At 46.4% G+C, this 19935-nt stretch overlaps 1 protein-coding gene and 1 long non-coding RNA gene across 7 annotated transcripts in view; both read right to left on the bottom strand.

The window, feature by feature from the left end:
- Window positions 1-19935, bottom strand: part of Erg (ETS transcription factor ERG) — a 213808-nt gene that overhangs the window by 79543 nt on the left and 114330 nt on the right. For 2 of the 6 annotated variants that reach the window (XM_010636542.3, XM_010636546.3), the window contains exon 1: window positions 12506-12817. The exons of 2 other annotated variants lie outside the window; for them this stretch is intronic. In XM_010636542.3, coding sequence (XP_010634844.1) covers window positions 12506-12598 — 93 coding nt within the window. In that variant the 5' untranslated portion in view covers window positions 12599-12817. Of the gene's footprint in view, window positions 1-12491; window positions 12818-12974; window positions 13122-19935 lie in introns of those variants that run through there. 2 more of the 6 variants (XM_010636547.3, XM_010636543.3) reach the window with 2 other exon arrangements.
- LOC109118438 lies at window positions 16216-18817 on the bottom strand. The gene is made up of 2 exons (XR_002025746.1): window positions 18678-18817; window positions 16216-16362 (listed from the first exon to the last, which is right to left on the bottom strand). It is a non-coding gene; the product is annotated as an uncharacterized LOC109118438 (long non-coding RNA).

Here is a 19935-nt window from a genome sequence, read left to right as displayed (position 1 = left end):
AAAAAAAAAAAAAAAAAAAAAAAAAAAAAAAAAAAAAGCAGTTCCTAATAGTGGAATACTTTAGGTTTTAGGAAAGATCACATTTTCATTGTTTAATACATAACATTTTAACCAGCAAGGTTCACTAAGTTAAATGATTGCAAATTTTAAAATTTCAGTAGGCAATCTAATTTTTTATGAACTACCCTAGATAAGCTTGTTATTAATTGCTATAGAAATGAACCTTTATTGTAAAGCAGGTCATCTTGCAAACAAATGGAAAACTTTAACTATTAATGAATCAAATCTATTGCAGATGTCGCTTAGAATAAGTAAAGTACCGAAATCTGACAGATTCCAATGAATATGGAAATCACTGGTGTAAACCAGTTTAAGCAATTAGTTTAACTGAAACTGTAAAGGAGTGAGTACAGCAAAATAAATAGTCTCCATCACAGCTCATTAGATACAAGTTTTCACAAGCTCTTGGCCAGAAAGACTTAGTATAATGGATTGTAACAGCCCAATATTTAAATGACACCATGCAAACCGTGGGAGCCCAACCCTGGGTGTACCACAAACCCTGGGTGTAGGGTCTTCCACTCAGTAAAAGTGAGTGTACCCTTTGGTTTGTCATGGAACAGAATGTAGGTCCGTTGCCTGGGAGCTATGTGTCTGCTTTTCATCTCCAAGTGGAAGTATTTCCAGTCACTGCCCAGAAGGTACAGCAAGCCTGCATCAGGCACACTTCCTCCAAATGGTCAAAACCCAGAGAGATTCTGTGCAGTCTCAAAACTACTCCCTCCCTTCCCAAGCACGGGCGAAGGACCTGAACTGAAGTTTTTCCAAACCGGGCACAAAAAGGGCCATGAAATCACTTTACACTCACTAGGACGGCTGTTGTCAAAGACAACAGATGACAAGTGTTGGCAAAGGTGTGGAGAAGAGGCAAGACCTTTACACTGTTGGTGGGAATGTAAGGAGGTGCAGACACGAGAAAACAATCTGGAGGTTCTTAGAGAATCTAAAACAGAACTACATATGACCTAATGGTCCCTCCTTTGGGTGGATACCAAAGGAAGTGAAATCACTGTGTCACCGAGATATCTGCCCTCCCACATTCCCCGTGGCTCTGTTCACCTTGGCCGAGATCAGAAATAGTCTAAGTGCGCGTCAGTGGACACACGGATAAAGAAACTGTGATTACGGGACAATCATTCCGCTTCAAAAGAAAGGACATCCCGCCATTTGCCAACACGTGGGTGAATCTCAAGGACGCTGTCCTAAGTGAAACAGGCCAGGGAAGGGAAAATATTGCATGATTTCACTCATACGTGGAACCTAAAGCCCAAAGAGTTGGAAAGAACATCAGAAAACACTGCAGCGGCGACGGGTGGGTCAGGGAACAGAATCGGGAAGATGCTGCAAAGGGCAACACAGTAGCAGACACAAAGGGTGAAGGAATCCAGAGGTCTAAATACAGCCCTGAAGTACATACTCTGCAGTGTGCTACCGTCCTCAGGAGTCTCACCTCGAAGAGCAGATGTTGGGTGCACACAGACACACACACACACACACACACACACACACACACACACACGACCTGAGATGATGGATCTGTTTATGTGCTTGAGTATAATGAATGTTTCACCATCTACACGTGTACCCAAACAGCAGGTCATACACCTTAAATATACACAATGCAATTTTTAAAATAAATGACCAAAGTCATAGTTTCATCCACTCTTTGAGAAAAGTATGGATTTCTTAAAAGCAAGAAGTACATTACAATCGTATATGCATCTGGAAAAAAATTAAAATGGACTCCATTTTCTGTGATGTAAAAAAACCAAATTATCTAGTGATATCCTCTCAGGTAGCCCTTGCCAATGAAATGTACTCACCAGTGTGCTTCCCGCCCATGTGGTTATTCACTCAACCATCGAACACACCCCTGACCAGGCACAATCAGCTCAAGGCAGAGAGCACCAACTATGGCCCCACAGCCGGTGTTTCAAGAGCTCCTGGTCTCCCCTGAGCTTTCACAGATTCTTGCTCACACAAATCATCCAGCAACAAGATGATTCCATAGATTCCTCACCTGCTCCAGAGAACGAGCCAACTTTAGCAGTTGGCATGAAACTGCACTTGATTTCAACTCTGGGACCACACCAGACTAGCTTCCCTCCTCCCTGCATAAAAATATTCATTCACCCAGAGCCACCAGCCAGGGAAGAGGGGTGGGGAGGCCACAGGAGACCCCTTTCTGTCTTCCATCTTGCTTTTTCATTAAATCATCACCAGCTGGGTTCAGCGGCTGGAGGTTCTGTCGATGTTCAGGGCACTGGAACTGTCTCACAACTGTGTCTCCTTATGTTTGCTCTGCTGTCCTCAAAGGAGCAACAGGAGGAGGTGGCCTATGGTGAACCAAGAAACACTTTCACCTCTGCAGAAGAACCTATCAATACTCAAAGTGCATCGGAGATGCCTTTCCAGAGACCGGCGGGGAAAACACACAAGGAAGGTGACGGATTACTTTGGAAAACGCGGATGGCTGTTTAACCCCGAGTAGCAGGGACATTCTCATTACTGACCCTGTTCTCAACTTTGGAATGAGGGGAAGAGGCTGAAGTTACCTGCCAAGCCCAGTGGAGGAAGGGTCCCCTCTGCAGAAAGAAACTGCACCCTTAGAAGGGAGACGGGACTTAACTTCTAAGTGAGACCACAAAAATGTCAGTCCATCCCTTCTATTCAGTATGCTGGACCCAAGGAAGTGGGGAGGAAAAGACTACTGAAAATGAATTTAATTTCTTGAATTGTATTATTCTTTTCAAAGATTGTATCTGTGTTCATGAAGAAGAGACAAAAAATATTTTAAAAATCAAATATTAACAGGCCCTTGATGGTACAAGTCGCTTATTTAAATTTCTTTTCTGAATTTATTTTCTATACTCCTTGAGTAATTGTTTTAGAAATGGGGGGGGAGAAAAAAGTGTTTATTAACTGTTGTTCTTTCAACGATATAACACTCAATGGGTCTATCGGGCCTGTGTTCCCTCCACGCCAAAGGAAACAAAACAAATGCAGACCCAACCCCAGCGGGGCAGGCGGGGGACTCTCCGGACCACTGCTGCCCACAGAAGGGCCTCTCACTCGGGCCCGCAGGGGAACGGACAGGACCCTGGGGAGCACAGAAGTCATCTGGCCAAGGCAGAAGCAGCAGGAGGCAGCGTCCCGGAGGAAGCAGCTGCCTCGTCGGGGAGGGGGACTTCCTGCCCGGTAGCAAAGCTTTACAATAAACGCGCAGGCACAGAGACGTGAGGGAAGAGAGCAGTCTTCCGCCAAACAAAGGGCTGCCAGGCTTTTACGATGCGTCTCCCACCGAACTGTGTAAACAGAGGGGTCTGCGAAGGGAGATCGCCCTTCTCTGGCCATTTCATTTCAGTCCCTTCGGGCACCATTTATAGGTGCGTAGACTGCGTGGGTACAGTGAGGAGAAAACACGAACACGGTGGCTTCTTCACGAGACAGCGCATCATCTCCTCAGCTTCTGTTCCCAGGGGCAGTGCCTGTCTCTTGGGACACATGCCAGGCTCCCCGAGACCCCGTGTTCTCCACCAGGTGATTTCTGATTACCCGGGAGGGGCCGCCCCTGACCACAGCCTGGGCCCACGCGAGACCGGGCGCAGAGGGAGCTTTCCATGTTCAGAGAGCACCGACGTCATTCTTTGGGGCCTGGCCAGCGCTTGAGCTGAGGGCTCTCAGGTGCTATTTGTTTGAGTTAGTTTATTGTTCACTGTCACTGTTTGTGGACTTGATATATTTTTCCCTCTACAAAAGGGCCAGTCCCCAAGGACAAATCCTGGAGGTGGTTAATTGATGATTCTCCATTGTTCAGTGTTTGTGCTTTGGTTTTATCTGCTTCGGTTCAAAGGGCCTAAACAATGTACTCCTTGAACTTAATGACTGCTGTGAACTCAGGACAGAGAACTAACTGGAAGCTGAAAGTTTGAAACCCAAATCTGTTGATCTCTGCCTGACTAAAGAAAGCAAAATCTAAAATGACGTTAAACAACCCTAGAAAATGACTTCAACTGAACCTCAGGGAGAAATATTAGAACCATGCATCATTTTCCGTGACTCCAAAGGGCCTGGGGAAAATGCAGGATGTGGAATTACTCATGGACATGTCAGGTCTTGTCTGTACCGGACATAGCACCAGGCAGGGACCAGAACAAGGGGCTCAATTCGCGACTTTGGAACTTCATATCTTCACCTGTCTCTGGACAGAATTCCCCCAAGAGAGGCTGGGACGGGCTTATGCCCACAGTAGCAGAGACCATGATTAATGAACGAAGCGCATTTGCGGAGAGGAAGTTTCCACAGCGAGCCCTTCCTGCCTCGCTGCACCTCTGGTTGGGCTGCCTATCAGCGTAGGAAGCGAGAGCAGGAAGTATCTGTCTACAAACCCTTTATCCTCAAGGTAATTGCTGTAGCAGCGTTTTGCTGTTTACCAAGGCAGTAAACATGTGATCTAAAAAAAGATGTTTTCCATCCCCAGAGAGCAAGGCTTTTTAAAAAATATATGTGCACTGACTTCACAACGAGCTTATCAAAATTTATGGCCTTAGCCTGTGCTTCTGATAGCCAGGGGAGTGAAGGAGCAGCTCTTTGGGGGTAGAACAGTGATCATCCACTTGGGGTTGCATGAAAAAGAGATTTTCTCTTCTGACACATTACCCCAGGAAGGAAAGTTTATTTTCCCCCCATCTAAGCTTAACACAGGCTTAACAGTTCAGATTCCTGGGCTACAAAAGAGGTAAAGTCAACAAAACTGATCCATGTTAATGCTAATCGGTGGACTAAAAATTTTCAGAAAATCAAATAATTCAGAAAGTCACTTATATTTGACCTTCACGGCATTCTTGATTTTTTATGCAACTATCACAGCGCTTGTCATTGTAGGAGTTCTCCAAGGTGGAGTGAAATAGTAGAACTCAGAGGCAGAAGTGATGACTTCTTTCTGGGCAATCGCATTTCAGTTTCTTTATTCTAGATTAAAAGTGTGCACGCCTGCCCTGAGAGCCGCAGCTTGCAAGGAACAGAAGCAGACAGGGACAGGACTCTCAGGCACCCCGGGCAGGAAGGGTCCTCTTCCCATCCTTATTCTTTATGTTTCCCAAACCATCTGTTGAGTAGCCTGGACTGCAAACCCCTGCGGGGTGGGCGCCCCCTGCATGACACTAAGCTGGGGCCCAGGCACAGCGGCTGCTGGCAAGAACAGGAACGTTCCGTTTCTATCACAGCTTTCCACGCAGAGAAGCGAACACGGCAGAGGGAAAGGGACGAATTGGCTTCTTGGGGGAAAAAACTGAATTTGCAATCTGTTGCAGAAATTGAAAAACAGGGAAAGGGGAGAAAAGTATTTATGGGTTTCCTGATTTCAGTTGGAGAGGAAAAATCAGACTCGAATAGTAAAATTAGCTAACACGGAGTAGGGGACCCCACTCCTAAGTGCAGTCTGAGCCCCTCCACTTTGGTCCAGCTCAGTAAGGCTGACCGGTAGGAGCCACGCTTGTCCCAGATGTGTGGGGCTGTGGCTTGTCAAGGGGGAAGTGGCCAGGAAGGAGAAGAGCCAGGTCTGACCCCCAGGAACCCTGCCCTGGCCCCCACTCCTGAGGTCCAGCCCCCCGTGTCTGAGTCGCTGGAGACCAGCCGCACTTCCCCAGGAAGGGTGCGGATGCGGAGCGCATGCCCTGCCCGGGTCCGGCAACATCAGACTACAGTGCAGGGCCACCTTCTCTCGGGCTGGCCGCCGTCCTCCGCCCTCAGCTGCCGTCCAGGCTCCCATCCCCTGTAGGGAAGATAAGACCAGTCCTCTCCCCACAAAGGCTATTTTAAAGTTGCCACGAAGAAACAGGGTACCGAGGGCTCTCTGGGCAAGAGATAAGGGCGGATCGTGCTCTCTGTACTCAGCCTTCACGCCTTGGACGCGCCTCGGGTCACCAGGTGACTCAACCGTACGTAAGATCCGAAGAGGACTTTGCAATATCAAACCGCACACTTTTTCTTTTTCTTTTTCTATCTTGGAGCAATGGTCTTGAGAAATCTACCTCAAATTGAGACACGGACTAATTGTGTTGACAAATTCTGAAATGTTGTTTCAACAGTTTCTGCTTCCTCAAAGGTGAGCCTCCCGCGCAAGAAGCCACTTAAAAAAAAAAAAAAAAAAAAAAAAAAAAGAGGCTCCAGGAGCTAAGGGACACGGAGAAGACAGACCGGCGGCGGGTGGGTGATCCCGGAGGAAATGTGAATACGGGACGGGTCCTCTCTTCAACTCCCACCTCTCTGGCAATATGTGTGAAACAGAAGAAAGAAAGAAAAAAGTGCATCATTTGCTACGCAGTATTTTCAGGATAGCGAGAGAGATGGCGGATCGTGGACGTGGACGATCCAGAGAGAATGCGTTGAACTCAAGAGTGCAGGCCTCTGCACGGGGCTCTTTATCATTGTTTCCAGAATTTGGCCTGCATTGTTTTCAACAAAAGTGTTTGAAGGAACAGTCCTGATGTTAATGTTATGATTGGATTCCACTGTAGCCCTTTAAAAAATAAATAATTTTGTTTGGCCTTCGCGTTCTTTTTTTCTAAACGTCTCAGCACTTATCGGAGCAGCGCAGCTGGGCTCCGTGACAAACACCCTGCTTGCGGAAAGCTGTGACCTGTCCTAGCCGCGGATGCCCAAGACGAGGCCTTGGAGTGGGCACTCGAGGCGAAGACAGAGAAGCTGCCAGCTGATCTGGAATCGGGAGCCGCTGTCACTGTGATTCTGCCAACTACAGGGCATCATCACCAAGACAGATGTGACACTGGGTGCTGCACTTTTTGTCCTTGAACTTTGACTGGACTGAAAGGACCACTGCCTGTGGGGTTTTTCACACTAAACTAGACAGCAGGAAGCTGGCATGTACAATAATTTTCACTCTCTGAATATGTGATGTGTTATCCTGTCCTTAAATACATCGTGGTTGGTTTGTTTGTTTGTTTTTCCAGCTGCAGGGAAAACTAGTAATAGGAGCTGAGGGAAACCCAGGAAACAAAGAGATCATATGATATAAAACGAGAGAAAACATACAGGTTTGTGTGACGTGAGCAATTGCTTGGTCTTCCTGGTCCTCTGTCCTCAGGTGAGAAAAAGCAGCAGGACCCAAGTCACTGTGAGTATCTAGGAGACACCGAGAGAGCACAGCATAGGCCTGGAACACAGCTATGAAGACGGTGTTCATCTGGATTAGGAATTCAAGATACTAGAACCACATTGCTAAGTATTTTTCTACATGTTGTAGATGCTTTTAAATATTAAGGCTATCTGCTTAGTTTTATTTTACTAAGGAAAAGATCTGTTAAAAAAAATAAAACTTTGATTTGAAATTCACAATGAATATATTATTCTGATTTCAACTTTCTCTGTATGACATCAAAGAATGTTACTGAATATTTATTTCCTTGGAGAACTATGTGTTGAACCCCCACAGTTGGCAGAGAATGAAGAAGAAGTAGAAAAGATATCCCTAAAAGCAGATTCCGGACTTCAGTGAGTTCCATAAAATAGTCATACTCATGGCTAAACACAGGCAAAGCTGGGAAAAGATGAGGAAGAGGAGGAAAATGAATAGAGACTAGATAGGATGAGGACATTTCAATAGGGCAAACATATGGGAAATAAGTTAACTCAAAGCCCAGAGTTCACAGTCAACCAACAGTTGAAATAGCTTCAGAGGAAAAAAAAAAAGTAACGAAATACTAAAGTTAACTAAACACACATAAAAAACTGAGCCCCCACTCTTGCTTTTAAGGCTCTCAACGAGTCAAAGAGTGAAATATTCAAGCTTTATGGGGATAATGGAGCTGGCCTCAAATACAGCAGAAGTGGAAAATGAAACAATCTTTCTAGATGGTAAACTGGCAAACATTTTTGAACTTGGTAAATATTTAAATTTGGCAAAGACTTTAAAAACAGATATCTTTATTGGCCCAAGAATTCCTTTTCTAAGCACCAACAATAACAAAATAAATTTTTAAATATCAGAGAAAAATTAAAAGCAGGATTCTTTCTTACAATAGGATAATGGTTATAAAACTTATGGTATTTGCTTTAGATGGAATACAATAAAAATTCTGTTTATCAAAAGCAGTTAGTGACATGGGGAAATATCCGCAAAGCAAAGTTAACTGAGAAAAGAGGCTATGAGGGAGAAGAAACGGACACATAACCAGAAAGACACACCCAAATGTTCAGTCATTTTCTGTGACCCATTGGATCTGAAGTGATTTATAACTAACTTCGCCATATTTTTTTCCCTTTCTCTGAGAGGAGAATGTCTTATGTCTGCAATTTGTACAAGGTGACAAGAAGCACGTTTTAAAGTTAATGAGAAAACAGGACACAAGGCTTTCTGATATCCCCCTTCGGGTCCCTTGCACTCTGTGCAAACACCCTGGCCCTGGGGATAGGATCCTGGCTGACCGGGGACAGCGAGGCCTGCCAGCTCCTAGGTGCCCTGCCTGCCCTCAAGTCCCACCTGCCCCATGACACTCTGTGTGTGCGGGGTGCCAGCAGGCCCTGGCCTATCTGCCCGTGTCCGTTGTGTCCTGCTGAAGGAACAGGAGACCGCGCTGTGACTCATGGAGCCGACCCTGCTGGTCTGGCATCAGGACAGGTACTGGAGTCAGATCTGCTACAAAGCAAGGGGGTGGAAACCCTCCAGAGAACTAAGAGCAGAGCTGGAGAGGCAGGTGAGGCGCTGCATTCTCAGGGTCACAGCAGCCAGGGGCCCTGGTGGCGCCTGCCTCTGGGTGACCACTAAGCAGAGGCTCCAGGGACATCCACTGGCACCTGCAAGAGACAGGGTGGCCATTTGGGTCCCAGCCTGAAGGGGAGAAAGTGAGCCCAGTGGGTAAGGGCCTTTGCCCAGGGTCACGGGATGAATAAGCATCCAAACCAGATGGCTCTGCAGCCACACAGAGTAAGAGAAAGTCGTTTGGGACGGGATAGCAGCTCTGCACCAGTGAACATCCCCAACTCTCAAGAAAAGGTCCCGCAGGGCAGGCTGCGATCCCACACCACCATGGCACAGACACTGTCCCCGCAGGGGACAGCCTGTCACTGCGCTGTCCCCCCCCACAGCCTCCAGCCCTGATCTCCCTCCTCTCTGTGATCCACCTGCTCCCCAGAGGCTCTTTCCGCCTGGTCTCCACCCCCCCGCCTCAGAGCAAAACCTGCCCCAGAGCTGTGACTGCAGAAGGGAGACCTCCCTGGGCAGCAGGTGGCCCTGGGCTTTCCTCTCCTTTATTCTTATGCAAGCTGTTCTGAGATATGTGCCTGTCTTTCTTTCTTTCCTTTTTAAATAAAGGTCAGTTTAGCGAAACAAAAATTTAACAAAAGAATCACGTTAAAGCACAGGAGATCATGAATGTTCCCCTGTCAGAATATTCTCTGAGAGCCTGGGAGTCCTCCAAGGCATTTCACAGGGAAAAGGTCCACAGATTCGGCCCTGCCAACTGTGTGTGCCAGGGCACTGAGTCAGCCCCACCCACCATGAGCACACGCACGTGTGCACGCACATGTGCGCACACACACACAGATCCAGGCAGAGGCATCTCCTCTGGGATGAGGGAGGGAGCGAGCCTGGCCTGCACACCCTGGGAACACAGGCAAATAATAACCTCAGCACTTTTGGGCCAGGACAGAAGAGCGCCAGGGGGCTCTGGGACAAGACAGCGACACAGTAGGGCAGCAGCGCTTGGCACCTGGCATTTCTTCTACCCGCCCCAACTGTTCTCAAAGTAGCATGCCGGATGGCAAGGGTTTCCCTGTGCACCCACTATGTGCACGTCTGGTGTACAGAAAACAAGCAGTATGTTTTCAGATTAATTAATCAGATTAGTTTCCCCAATTTTGTTCCAATTATCATCGCACTCTCCAGCCTCTGTTGATTCAAAACAACAACAACAAGTAACTTCTTTTGGCAAGACACCGAAACAGAGGCCATGGGCCCTCCAATCTTGGCAAAGTGTCCCCAGTAACTTTCCACATCCTGTCCAGTGCCTAAGTGGGGGCCCACGCAAGCTGCTGTCTGCTGCTTGCTCTCTCTGCGTCCGTCCACGAAGGGCTCCACAACAAGATGACAAGAGAAGTCTCCCCCACATTCCAGTTTCGAGATTCAACTCTAGAGTCAGGGCCTGAGACCTTCAGGAGCTCAAGGGTAGAGCAGTACTTCCGTTGTAACTGTGTTATTTCCTCTGATGCATTTAAAAGCATTATTCTGAGAAGCGATCCTAGACTTCATCAGGCTCCCCAAAACGGTAAGTGGAATTAAATACAAGATCAGAAAAGTCTTTGGGGGTTGGATCCAAACTCCTAACTGACATTCATCAAGTTATAAGAAAACCACTCTACTTTGTGAGGTCTGGGAGCCAACCGCACACTTCTTGCAGAAGGTGCCTGGGTGGAACTGAGTGCCTCTCTGGGCTGTCAGAACCAAGAAACCCGGGAGCATCAGAACCAGTCCGGGAACTGCTGCACCTGGGGACCTGGGCTCGCAGGCTGAGAAATTCTTAATCAGAACTCAATCTGATCTTAAAATCCAAGCATACCCAGGGATAAATGCAAGCACCCCCCAAGATTTCTTTACTTCTTGTAATTCAAACCTTTTGCTCCCAATTTCAAACGACCAAGGGAGGACAATGGGGGAATCACAAGTGCAGGATAAGAACAATTAGCTTTACAGTGCCCCACAGGGTCTTCTAAATATAAATGCAAGAAAAAATACTAATAATGCCACAAAGATGGGGAACCAACTCGACAGATTCAGAGGATGTCGTTCCTCAAGGATCGGTTGATTTACTGGAACAACCAGAGCAAAGGAGTGCATTTGGGACAGAAACTGCCTGTTTGGGGGCTGCTCCCTGGGCCAGCAGGCAGCTGTGATTTTCCCTATGCTAAGGGAGCTGTGTGCTCACATAATTAAAACCATAGTCAATGTGTACATGAAATAAGGCATTGCCTCAAAAAATAAATAAATAAAACTGTAGTCAACGGACTCAAGGCTCCTTCCTCCCCTCTGGACAAACTTGGCACCAAAGTCATCTCATTGCTTGGCCCAGGAAGCCTCCCAGAGACAAATCTTCAAGGAAGTCACCTATAACGACAGGCGATCATAGCTGAGGGCATTTCAAGAATTCCCTTGAAGTCATTTCAAGCATTCACTTGAGAGATATACAGTATACATGTTAAAAAAAATGTGAAATCAAGCTTAGTCTCATACTCATGTGTAAAGTTCTTCCCAAAAATTTATTCAGAGAACCACAACACATTCAAACTTCAAAAAACAATATCAGAGTGGGAAAAATGTATAATTTAAATTTAGCAGTATAACACATGCGTGTTTTACAAAATGTACCCCACCTTCTACAGGACGGTCTGTTACTTCAATGCCCTTTAATGCATGGATTTTGGCAGGGGTGGGAGAGCACATATGAGCTTCCACTCAAGATTTCCAAAGAATATTTAATTATTATAAAAATATAGATAAAAGTAAGAGCAAAAATAAGAACAGAAGGTAGAACATTTGGGGTAAAAGGGACAAGTAATTTCTATCCATTTGGCAGAAAGCCGAGGACATCAAACCCCCAATTTAAAAATTCCCATCAGGCAGCCCCAATCCTTGAAATCAGAGAGAGACAAACTCTATAAATCTTCCGTGCGTGTGTATTTAAATACACTGCTGAACACATCTTGAGATCTAAACACTGAATAGGATGTTAGCTTACCTGGTGGTCATTAACAAATCTCTAATACAAACATTTTAAATCACAAAAATACCGAACCAAGGAGGATTTTTGAAAATCCTCCTGTCTGGCCCAATTCTGAGAAAACTCCCATTTCCAAAGTCCTTTTGAACTAACTACAATGCTTGACAGAAACAACCAACTGCTTTTCACCTTTATATAGCAAAACTAAAGACCAGCAACTCATAAAACATTCTTTTTCCCCCTCCCATTCTGTACCAATGCTGCTAATTTTTCTCATTTCTACAATGGTACCAAGGCCTGGGGGCCTGGAAAATAGTTTAGCAGACTCACTGCCTCAGAGACATGCCAAAGACTCTGACTAGCCATTAAACTGGCTTCCTTTCCAGGAATCAGACTGCATTCAGCTTTCTACCTAGGCAGGTTTACTTCCGTGTCAGGCTCTGCATACTTTCCACTAGAAACATTTTAAAACACCCAAGCAAATAACCCAAGCCCAGAGCACTGACACGCCATTGCACTCCAATCTTGCCAAACCCACATCACTGGGAAGAAATCTTCACAGCACAGAGGAGTAGGTATTTTATTAAGGGCAAACACATAACCCAGCGAACCGAATCACCACCACCTGAGTCACGAGGACCCTCGGTTCTCAGCACGGAGGTCCCACAAACCAAACCAACGTTTATACGGTCCCATTACCGACGGCCACTTGCCGAGTGTCTCTTCCTTTTCGCCGGGACCGACTGGCATGCCTGGAGCCAAGGAGTCCCGAAGAGGATCCAGAAGTCCAACACAGACAAGCCCATCGTTTTCTTTACCCCTGCCCTCCAACCTCCGTGATTCTGTTGCTTTGAATCAGACCCACATCCAGACACCGTCAGGGACAGGTAAAGAATCAGAAAATTCAAGAAGCGCTCCAAAAACCCTTTGCAAAAGTAATCCACGGCACTCAACAGTGAATTTAGAAACCCCAATTTTTTTCTGAGTTTGAAGTTTTTAAGCCTTGCGGATGGTTGGAGTAGGAAAAAGGAAATTTACTAGGCAGTGCAAAGGAAATCTTGTTGTCCTCTATTGTGGTAGGGGGGGTGTTGCCCAACCCTAACTTATCTGCTTGATAAAGGAAACCAAAGAAAGTGTAAGAAGAACAAGATTTTGTCAAATGAAAAAGAACCCTTTCCTTACCTTAATAGTGCTGGCCATAATGCAATCAAGTTTATTGATCCTTAATAAATGTTAATAATAATTATTGCTTCTCTCTGACCAGAAAGTAGTTTTGATGAGGTTGTATAGAGCGGATGAGATTGTGCTAAGTCTGGGAAATGAAGTCAGCCAATAGCAGGAAGAGGTTTCTATTGGTCCTGGCTGCCCAGCCTGAAGAAACAGGATATTTGGGAGTGGAGAGATAAGAGACCCTGAAAACAATGTTGTTTTTCTTGATGATATGCAGCCAGGAGATTTTTTTTTAATTAAAAAAAAAGTATCAAGTGCCCGGGACTGGGGCGGCCACAGCAGGTGTGGCCGGTGTGACACGCAGCCCTGGAGCAGGGCAGGATACAGATGTGGTCCTGGCTGCACGGCTTCACATGAAGTGGGGCGCGGAAGGCAGCGATAGCCCAGGGACCAGGCCTCCTCTGCCAGCTGCTCCCCAGAAAAGCCACCAGGCTGGGACAGAGGACCCGTGCGACTTTCTCCTAAAGGGAAACTGCAGGTGGGACCTAACCTCTGTCCCTAGACAGTCACACTTCATGATGGCCATTTGCTGGCGGATTTTCAGCCACCTTGACTTTAGTCAACATCTTAACAAGTGTTCCAGAACCTTTTTTGTTTCTTCCTTCCAAACCCTTGTTGGCTCCAGAAAGAGTGAGTTTAAAATGCAGGCTCTAGAGTCAAAGGAACCAAGAAATATAAAGGAAAAAAAAAAAAACCGTCACTGGTTTGTTTTCAATGTCTAATTAAAAGCCAAGTAACTCAAATTGCCACAAAGGGTTTAGAAGGTCAGGGAGCAGCTCCCACTCCCACGATGTCAACCCCAATAGTGCTCTTGGCGACCCACAGTGGCCACCTGAAGATCTCATTAAGGATTTCGAACCTAAACTACAAGTTCAGGGCCGAGGGGCTGTTTTGCACCGGAAGGAAGTCCAGCTCCTGCAGGCCTGGACATTCCTTAGAGGATTTCAGGCCTTTAATTACTCAGTTTCGGGAAATTACTTGTTCTGTGGAAGAAACAACAGCTTGCTGTGAAGCTCACTACACCAGAGAAGTGGTCTCAAGAGGGACCCAGCTAACCCAACAGCGCCAACCCGAGTCCCCCACATTTCTAGGTTCCAGAGGGGTTGCTCAGTGACTCTAACGGATTCAGACCGAGGTCTGCCCACGTCAGAGGCCTCTGTCCACAGCCTGGACTGAAATCCTCCCACTAAGCCACCCACGGTGGTAGGATGGGAGGAGAGGAGGAGGAGGAAAGCAAGGGTGAAAAGGACAGAAGGAAGAGGTGAAGGGAAGGAAGGAGGGAAGGAAGAAAAGAAGGTAGGTTGGTTGATTATAAGAAGGCTCATTCTATGTAAAAGCAGAACTTGCTACCATCTCAGCACCTACATTTATTTTGAAGGGATGCTGATGTCTGCTCTTTTCATCTCTGAACAATGAATAAGATGGTAGTTGATTAAATTGTGTTTCCCCTAAAATTTCAAAGTCTTTAGTTGTTTAATCTGGGCAGCTTCCATTACAATTCAGGAATGCTGAGGGGAAAAACAAAACCAAAAAACCCAGCCTCTCTAGGTCCAACAAGGTTCCTGGGTATTTGCTCTCTCCTAAGAACCGTTATTTTAAAAATGTGAACTGTTGGTCCCCAACAGCACTTCTTTATGAGTTTATCAAACACTGGCTTTTTATTGATGGCAGAAAATTCTGTGTCCTTTCTTCCCAGCATGCCCTGGTTTCTAGCAAAGCCCTTTACCTGCTCTATATAGCAGGAAAACATCAGCTTCTTTTGTGGTAATGGAGATTGAACCCAGGGCCTTTACACAGGGGTACATTCCCAGCCCATTTTTTTGCTTATTTATTTTTTTATTGTGAGGCAGGTTCTCAAACAAATAGCCAGACTGGGATGGAAGTTGTGACCCTCCTGCCTCAGCCTCTTAGAGTGCTGGGATCATAGTCATGCACCACCACATCTGCCAGCACCAGTTTGTTTGTTTGTTTGTTTGTTCTCCTGGTACCAGAGATCGAACTCGGGACCTTGTGCTTGCAAGGCAGGTGGCAGAACCACTGAGCCAATCCTGGGCCCAGCACCAGTTATTTTTATGGGTGTCTGATCTTCAGGTATGACCTGCCTCTATGCCCTGGCTCTTGCCTAATTCAAATCAAATAGCCAACAGTGAAATTTTTTAAGTCCTCATTTCAAAATACTTTCAAATGTACAGGAAAGTTATAAGATAGTAAAAAAAAAAAATTCTAACACCCCTTGCCTAATTACTCCAAATGTTGGCAATTTTCATCATTTGCTTCACCTTTCTTACAGTCTTTTGCTCTCATATTTATATAAAATACACACATTGCTCTTTAACTGATACGAATATATTATTAGAGACTTAATTTTTTTGCCTGTATACTTAACAAAAAGAAACCAGATGCTGTTATTTGATCTATTTCCTCAAGATTTTATCCATATGTCTCATTGTGCCTAATTCCAAAAATACATAAAAATGTAAAAAGTGATCTAACTGGATGCTAACGTGAGGATCGTGAGTTTAAACACTCTGTACAAAATCTGAATCTCCCTCATTGTTAAGGACATGGTGTTTGACTGGTTTTCATCAGCTTCAAAGAGAATAGTACTGATATCCAGAGTATAATCAAAGCTCCCAAGTCGGGCAATGTTGGACCACTTAGCACAAACATTTTTGTAAACTCTGATTGGCTACAGAAGGTATAGGGGGAGCCTATCAATTAGCATTTCGCAGCCTTGTTTCCCACGTGTCATCCTAGGAGGAGTTATCTGGAGACGGAGCACTCGCTGTACCTGCTGCCTGGCCCCCTGGAGATCACACTGTTAAGTGGCTTCAGCCCAGGTCCCCCAGGACTCCACAAACCATCCCCCCTCAGGGGAAGCTGCCCCCTGGGCACCAGGCAGGGCAGGCTGGGGCAGTGCAGCAGGTGGCCTTCACCTGAGGACCATTCTGGTGTGAGCCAGGCGGGGCAGGGTCCCTCTCACCCTTCCTGACAGGAAGTCCTGCGCTGGACCAGCACGGCCACCCAGGGCTGTGCCGGCAGCGCCATGAGCAAACTGCACCTTTCCGTTTTCTCATTAGCCATCACGGATTTATCGCCTAGGGATTCACCGAGCCCCCGCCTCAGTGTGTTTTGCTCCCAATCAAAAAAGAAGATAATGTAAAGTACAAAGACCATAAAGACACTGTAACCATCAAAGAAGCAGTATTGTTTATTTTTCTTAAAGCCATGTCTTCCTGTTTTCCTGGAGGTTTACAAGCTCTCATCCTTGCTCTTGTATTAACTTCTCTTTGGAATGCTGGGAAAGAACGCTTTGGAGGACAGCAGTGCAGACCTAAAACTGGTACAGCAAGAGGAATAAAGGCACACAGCTTAACTGGAGAGGCAAAACAAGTTTCACGACTTACTCGTCTTCGTATTAAGCACCCATATAATGAATCTGTCGTCATCAGCATAAACAGTGCAGGGGAACAATGTAGTAGATGGATATTGAATGACGGGCTATTGCTCTAGCTCACGGATTGGTTTTTAAAAATCACCTTTTGAAGGAGAATTCTACAAAAGACGTATTTTGTTACAAAGGGAAAGGCAAAAGAAAAACGTCAGCAGGCTATACCTTGCGATATTAATAGTAGAGAATCTCCTCCTTTTCTGACTTTCTCCCTTTTGTTTCCTCTGCATTTTCAAAACATTTATGAGAAGCAGAAATTACATTTCAACGTGAAAGCTGTGTAAATAACATGCAGCAGTCCATTCTCGTCAGCATCTGAGAAATGCAGGTGTGCACTGTACAATGCAGGAGCAGTCTGCCTGCTGCTGCCAGATGCTTTATGCCTGTATATCGAAAGCTATGGCAAGAAAAGAATTTCTCTTTTCTTAAAGTGATCTTTGTGAGAAGAGCTGTGACAGTCCTGAGTTTTGGGGTGCCCCTCTGTCCAGCGTTAATCCACTCAGTGCCTGGGAAGCTGCCATGGCAGGGCCCAGTAGCCTCCCCTCACCAGGCCATTCGGGAAGCCTGTGTCAGCCCCTCACATTCCCCATGTGTGAACCTCCAGAGAAGGATCCCCCCATGAAACAAACACAGGCTTTCAGGAGGCCGAACAACAGGACAGAAGTGCTATCTATTTTCCTTAAGATGACACACGGATCTTAAAATACATCATGTTAGGATTACTCATGGGGTTCCTGCAAGAAGGACTTGCCCAGGAACCGTGCCAGGGACGTGCCTGGGGCTGCAGATAAGAATCAGGCATCTGGAGCTGCCCCGCAGTGGAAAACTCCAGCCCACAGTGGAACTTTCCCATCTCCGTCAGTGGGAGGACCCGAGGAGGGGCACTGCTGTGACGGGGATCACACGTTCAGCCCTCCAGGTCACTCGTCCCAGGGCAGAAGGAGCGCTTTTTGGGGGCTCCGTGCACTTCTCGGGGGCAGTACCCGGGGGCAGTCTCACTGCCCCAGGAAGAGGTCCTGACTGTGTGTGACGGTTCACCCTGTCCTCGGCAGCACCTTGAGCAACGGTCAGATTACAATTAATAGCCACTGTTTCGACACTGTCTGCGCGGCTGATCCAGTCCTCTGCCTCTGGTTGCTCTGAACCAACCTAACCCAAGGAAATTGTTATCACACAGCAGATCCTCAACTTCTCCACATCAAGGTGCAGTTGCAAGCACACGTCGGTTCTATAGGCGCGAATGAAGCAATGATTTCAATAAACACCGTTTCATAAGCACCCCACAGACTCTCAGGTTTATGTTCACTTTGCTCTTCCTCAACCCATCTGGCTCTAAAAATGCAGGAATATTAAAACCACAATCCAGGGCCCTAACTATGTCAATGTATTATTCATGGCTTAAAAAAAAAAACACCTAAGCAGAGAGTCATTATTTTGACACACTAGTTTGGCTTAAAGGAACTTTTAAGTTTCCCAATTCAATCATCCTGCTGCTATATACAATTTGCGAACAGTGAGATGCATTTCAAAGCTGTTATCCACAGAGCTTGGTGGATCCAAACCCAGGCTGCAGCCTTGCACGGCCCCTCTCACTCAGGCTTGGCCTGGTGACACCGGCAGTGACTTGAGAGTGCACAGGGCAGCTGGACATCCGGCTGCCCCTTCCCCCGCCCAGGTCCTGTCCTGGCCCTCCGGTGAAGCCACCCTGAAAGTTTCTCTTGGGCTGCGGAGACCAACTTTGCTGTTGATCACTGGTCAGAACTTAAGATGATTTTTAAACAGCCCATCCATCTCCCTTCTCCAGTACTGAAAATCATCTTTGAAAAAAAATCTTTGTTTGGGCCTGTCATTACTTTATCAATTATTTTAGCAAGGCAGATTACTTCTTAAAGACAGTAAATGACACTGTAATGTTATTCAATCGATGGAAAATTACAGAGGAGTCTGTACTGAACACAAAGGCTCCTGCTATTCTCTTAAACCGCGCCGGCCTCTATCTATTCCACCGGCCCCCAATTCAATGATTGACTTACTGATCTACTTATAATACAAATGCATTCTGCAGTGCAGCCAAGGCAGAAAGTATCCATCATTCACTCATTTAGACTTTCGAGGAGTTCCCTGCAGACCTCACTAATCCTGCACCCGGGTTTGAAGCCTGGAGTCTGTGTCACTGCGGCTGTTTCCCCGCACCCTCTCAGCACCTGGTCCTCAGCAGATCTAACCGGCTCTGCTGTACCCCGTCTACCGCCTCGGCCACAGGCAGGTGCGAGATTGGAGAGAGCAGCTGAAATCCGGCAGGCGGGTTCTTTCTCAATCCGCCCACACGAAAATGTGTTCAATTTTTCTTCCCTAAACGCGCTGCACTGGAGTGGTTATGACGTCACGTGATCGGTCATCCATCCCAGCGCACAAAGGCAGAGGGGCGACTGAAAATGCTATTTCTGGGTGTGGGGGCAACGACGAGCCAGCAGAGAGCATGGTTCCCCACTGGGCCGCTGTCTGTCTGGTGGAGCCTACTCTGCCCTTTAGTTATAGCTACAAAAGCGATCGGGCTGCGAGAACTTTAGGAAGTAACCACCTACTGCCCAAAGAACTACCCTGCTTTGTTTGACAGCCATGACGGAGAGGTGAGCCTTAGGGTGATGTCTCTCTGAACCGCTCACATCGTTGACAGCAGAGGGCGCCAGGTTCCCTCTAAAGGCCCTGGGAGAGAAGCCCCAGAGGGCTGGCTGATTCGTCACTAAATTCCTGGAATTGGTGTTATTATCCTACAAAGCTACCTCATTTTTATCCATTAAAATTAAATCCAACACTCGTAATGGAGGGAAAATTTTTTTGAAATTTTTTAATTGATCATTATTACAGAATATAAAGAAATGCGTGTATTTTCAAAGGGGCAAAGGTAAATTACAAAGCTCTGCGCACTGGACTAAAGGCACGGCACAGCGGGAGGTACCAAAACATGGACACAGTGTAGCTGCTCTACACCGCTGTTACAATTCTGGGCCTTAAAATTATTCCACTTCACAGTAATTCAAGATGCAGCCCTGTACAAGGGGTGAGCAAAAATATATGAATACTTGAATAAAAATGCAATGCAGTAAGACACATTGCTACTAATCTCCCTCCCATTCACACAGAATACACTCATCCCATCCTTCTTGTCACTCTGCAAAGCAGCTCTGGAAGTCTTTCCTGTCTTTAACAGGTGTGATCAAAAATTCAGTGACTGCTGCCACCGAGTGACATCCCACGGAAAGGCAGCTTGAAGAAACATCAGTGGGGCCTCTTCCACCTTGTTCAGTGGACCTGCAACTTTTGGATCTTCCCCAAAGACTAAATATTTGAATCAATTCAGGGCATCAAGGCAGCCAGACAACACAAATTAAAGATGCTCCCAAGGCAGGACTGCCAGAACTTCAGAAAGAGGCAGGGTTGATGGGGCCTCTTCATAGTGGG

Source organism: Fukomys damarensis, unplaced genomic scaffold (assembly GCF_012274545.1).
Source record: "Fukomys damarensis isolate Sample0158 unplaced genomic scaffold, DMR_v1.0_HiC HiC_scaffold_24, whole genome shotgun sequence".
Classification (NCBI taxonomy): Eukaryota; Metazoa; Chordata; class Mammalia; order Rodentia; family Bathyergidae; genus Fukomys; species Fukomys damarensis.
Note: the sequence above shows the minus strand (reverse complement) of the source record. Positions and strands in the feature narration are given on the sequence as shown.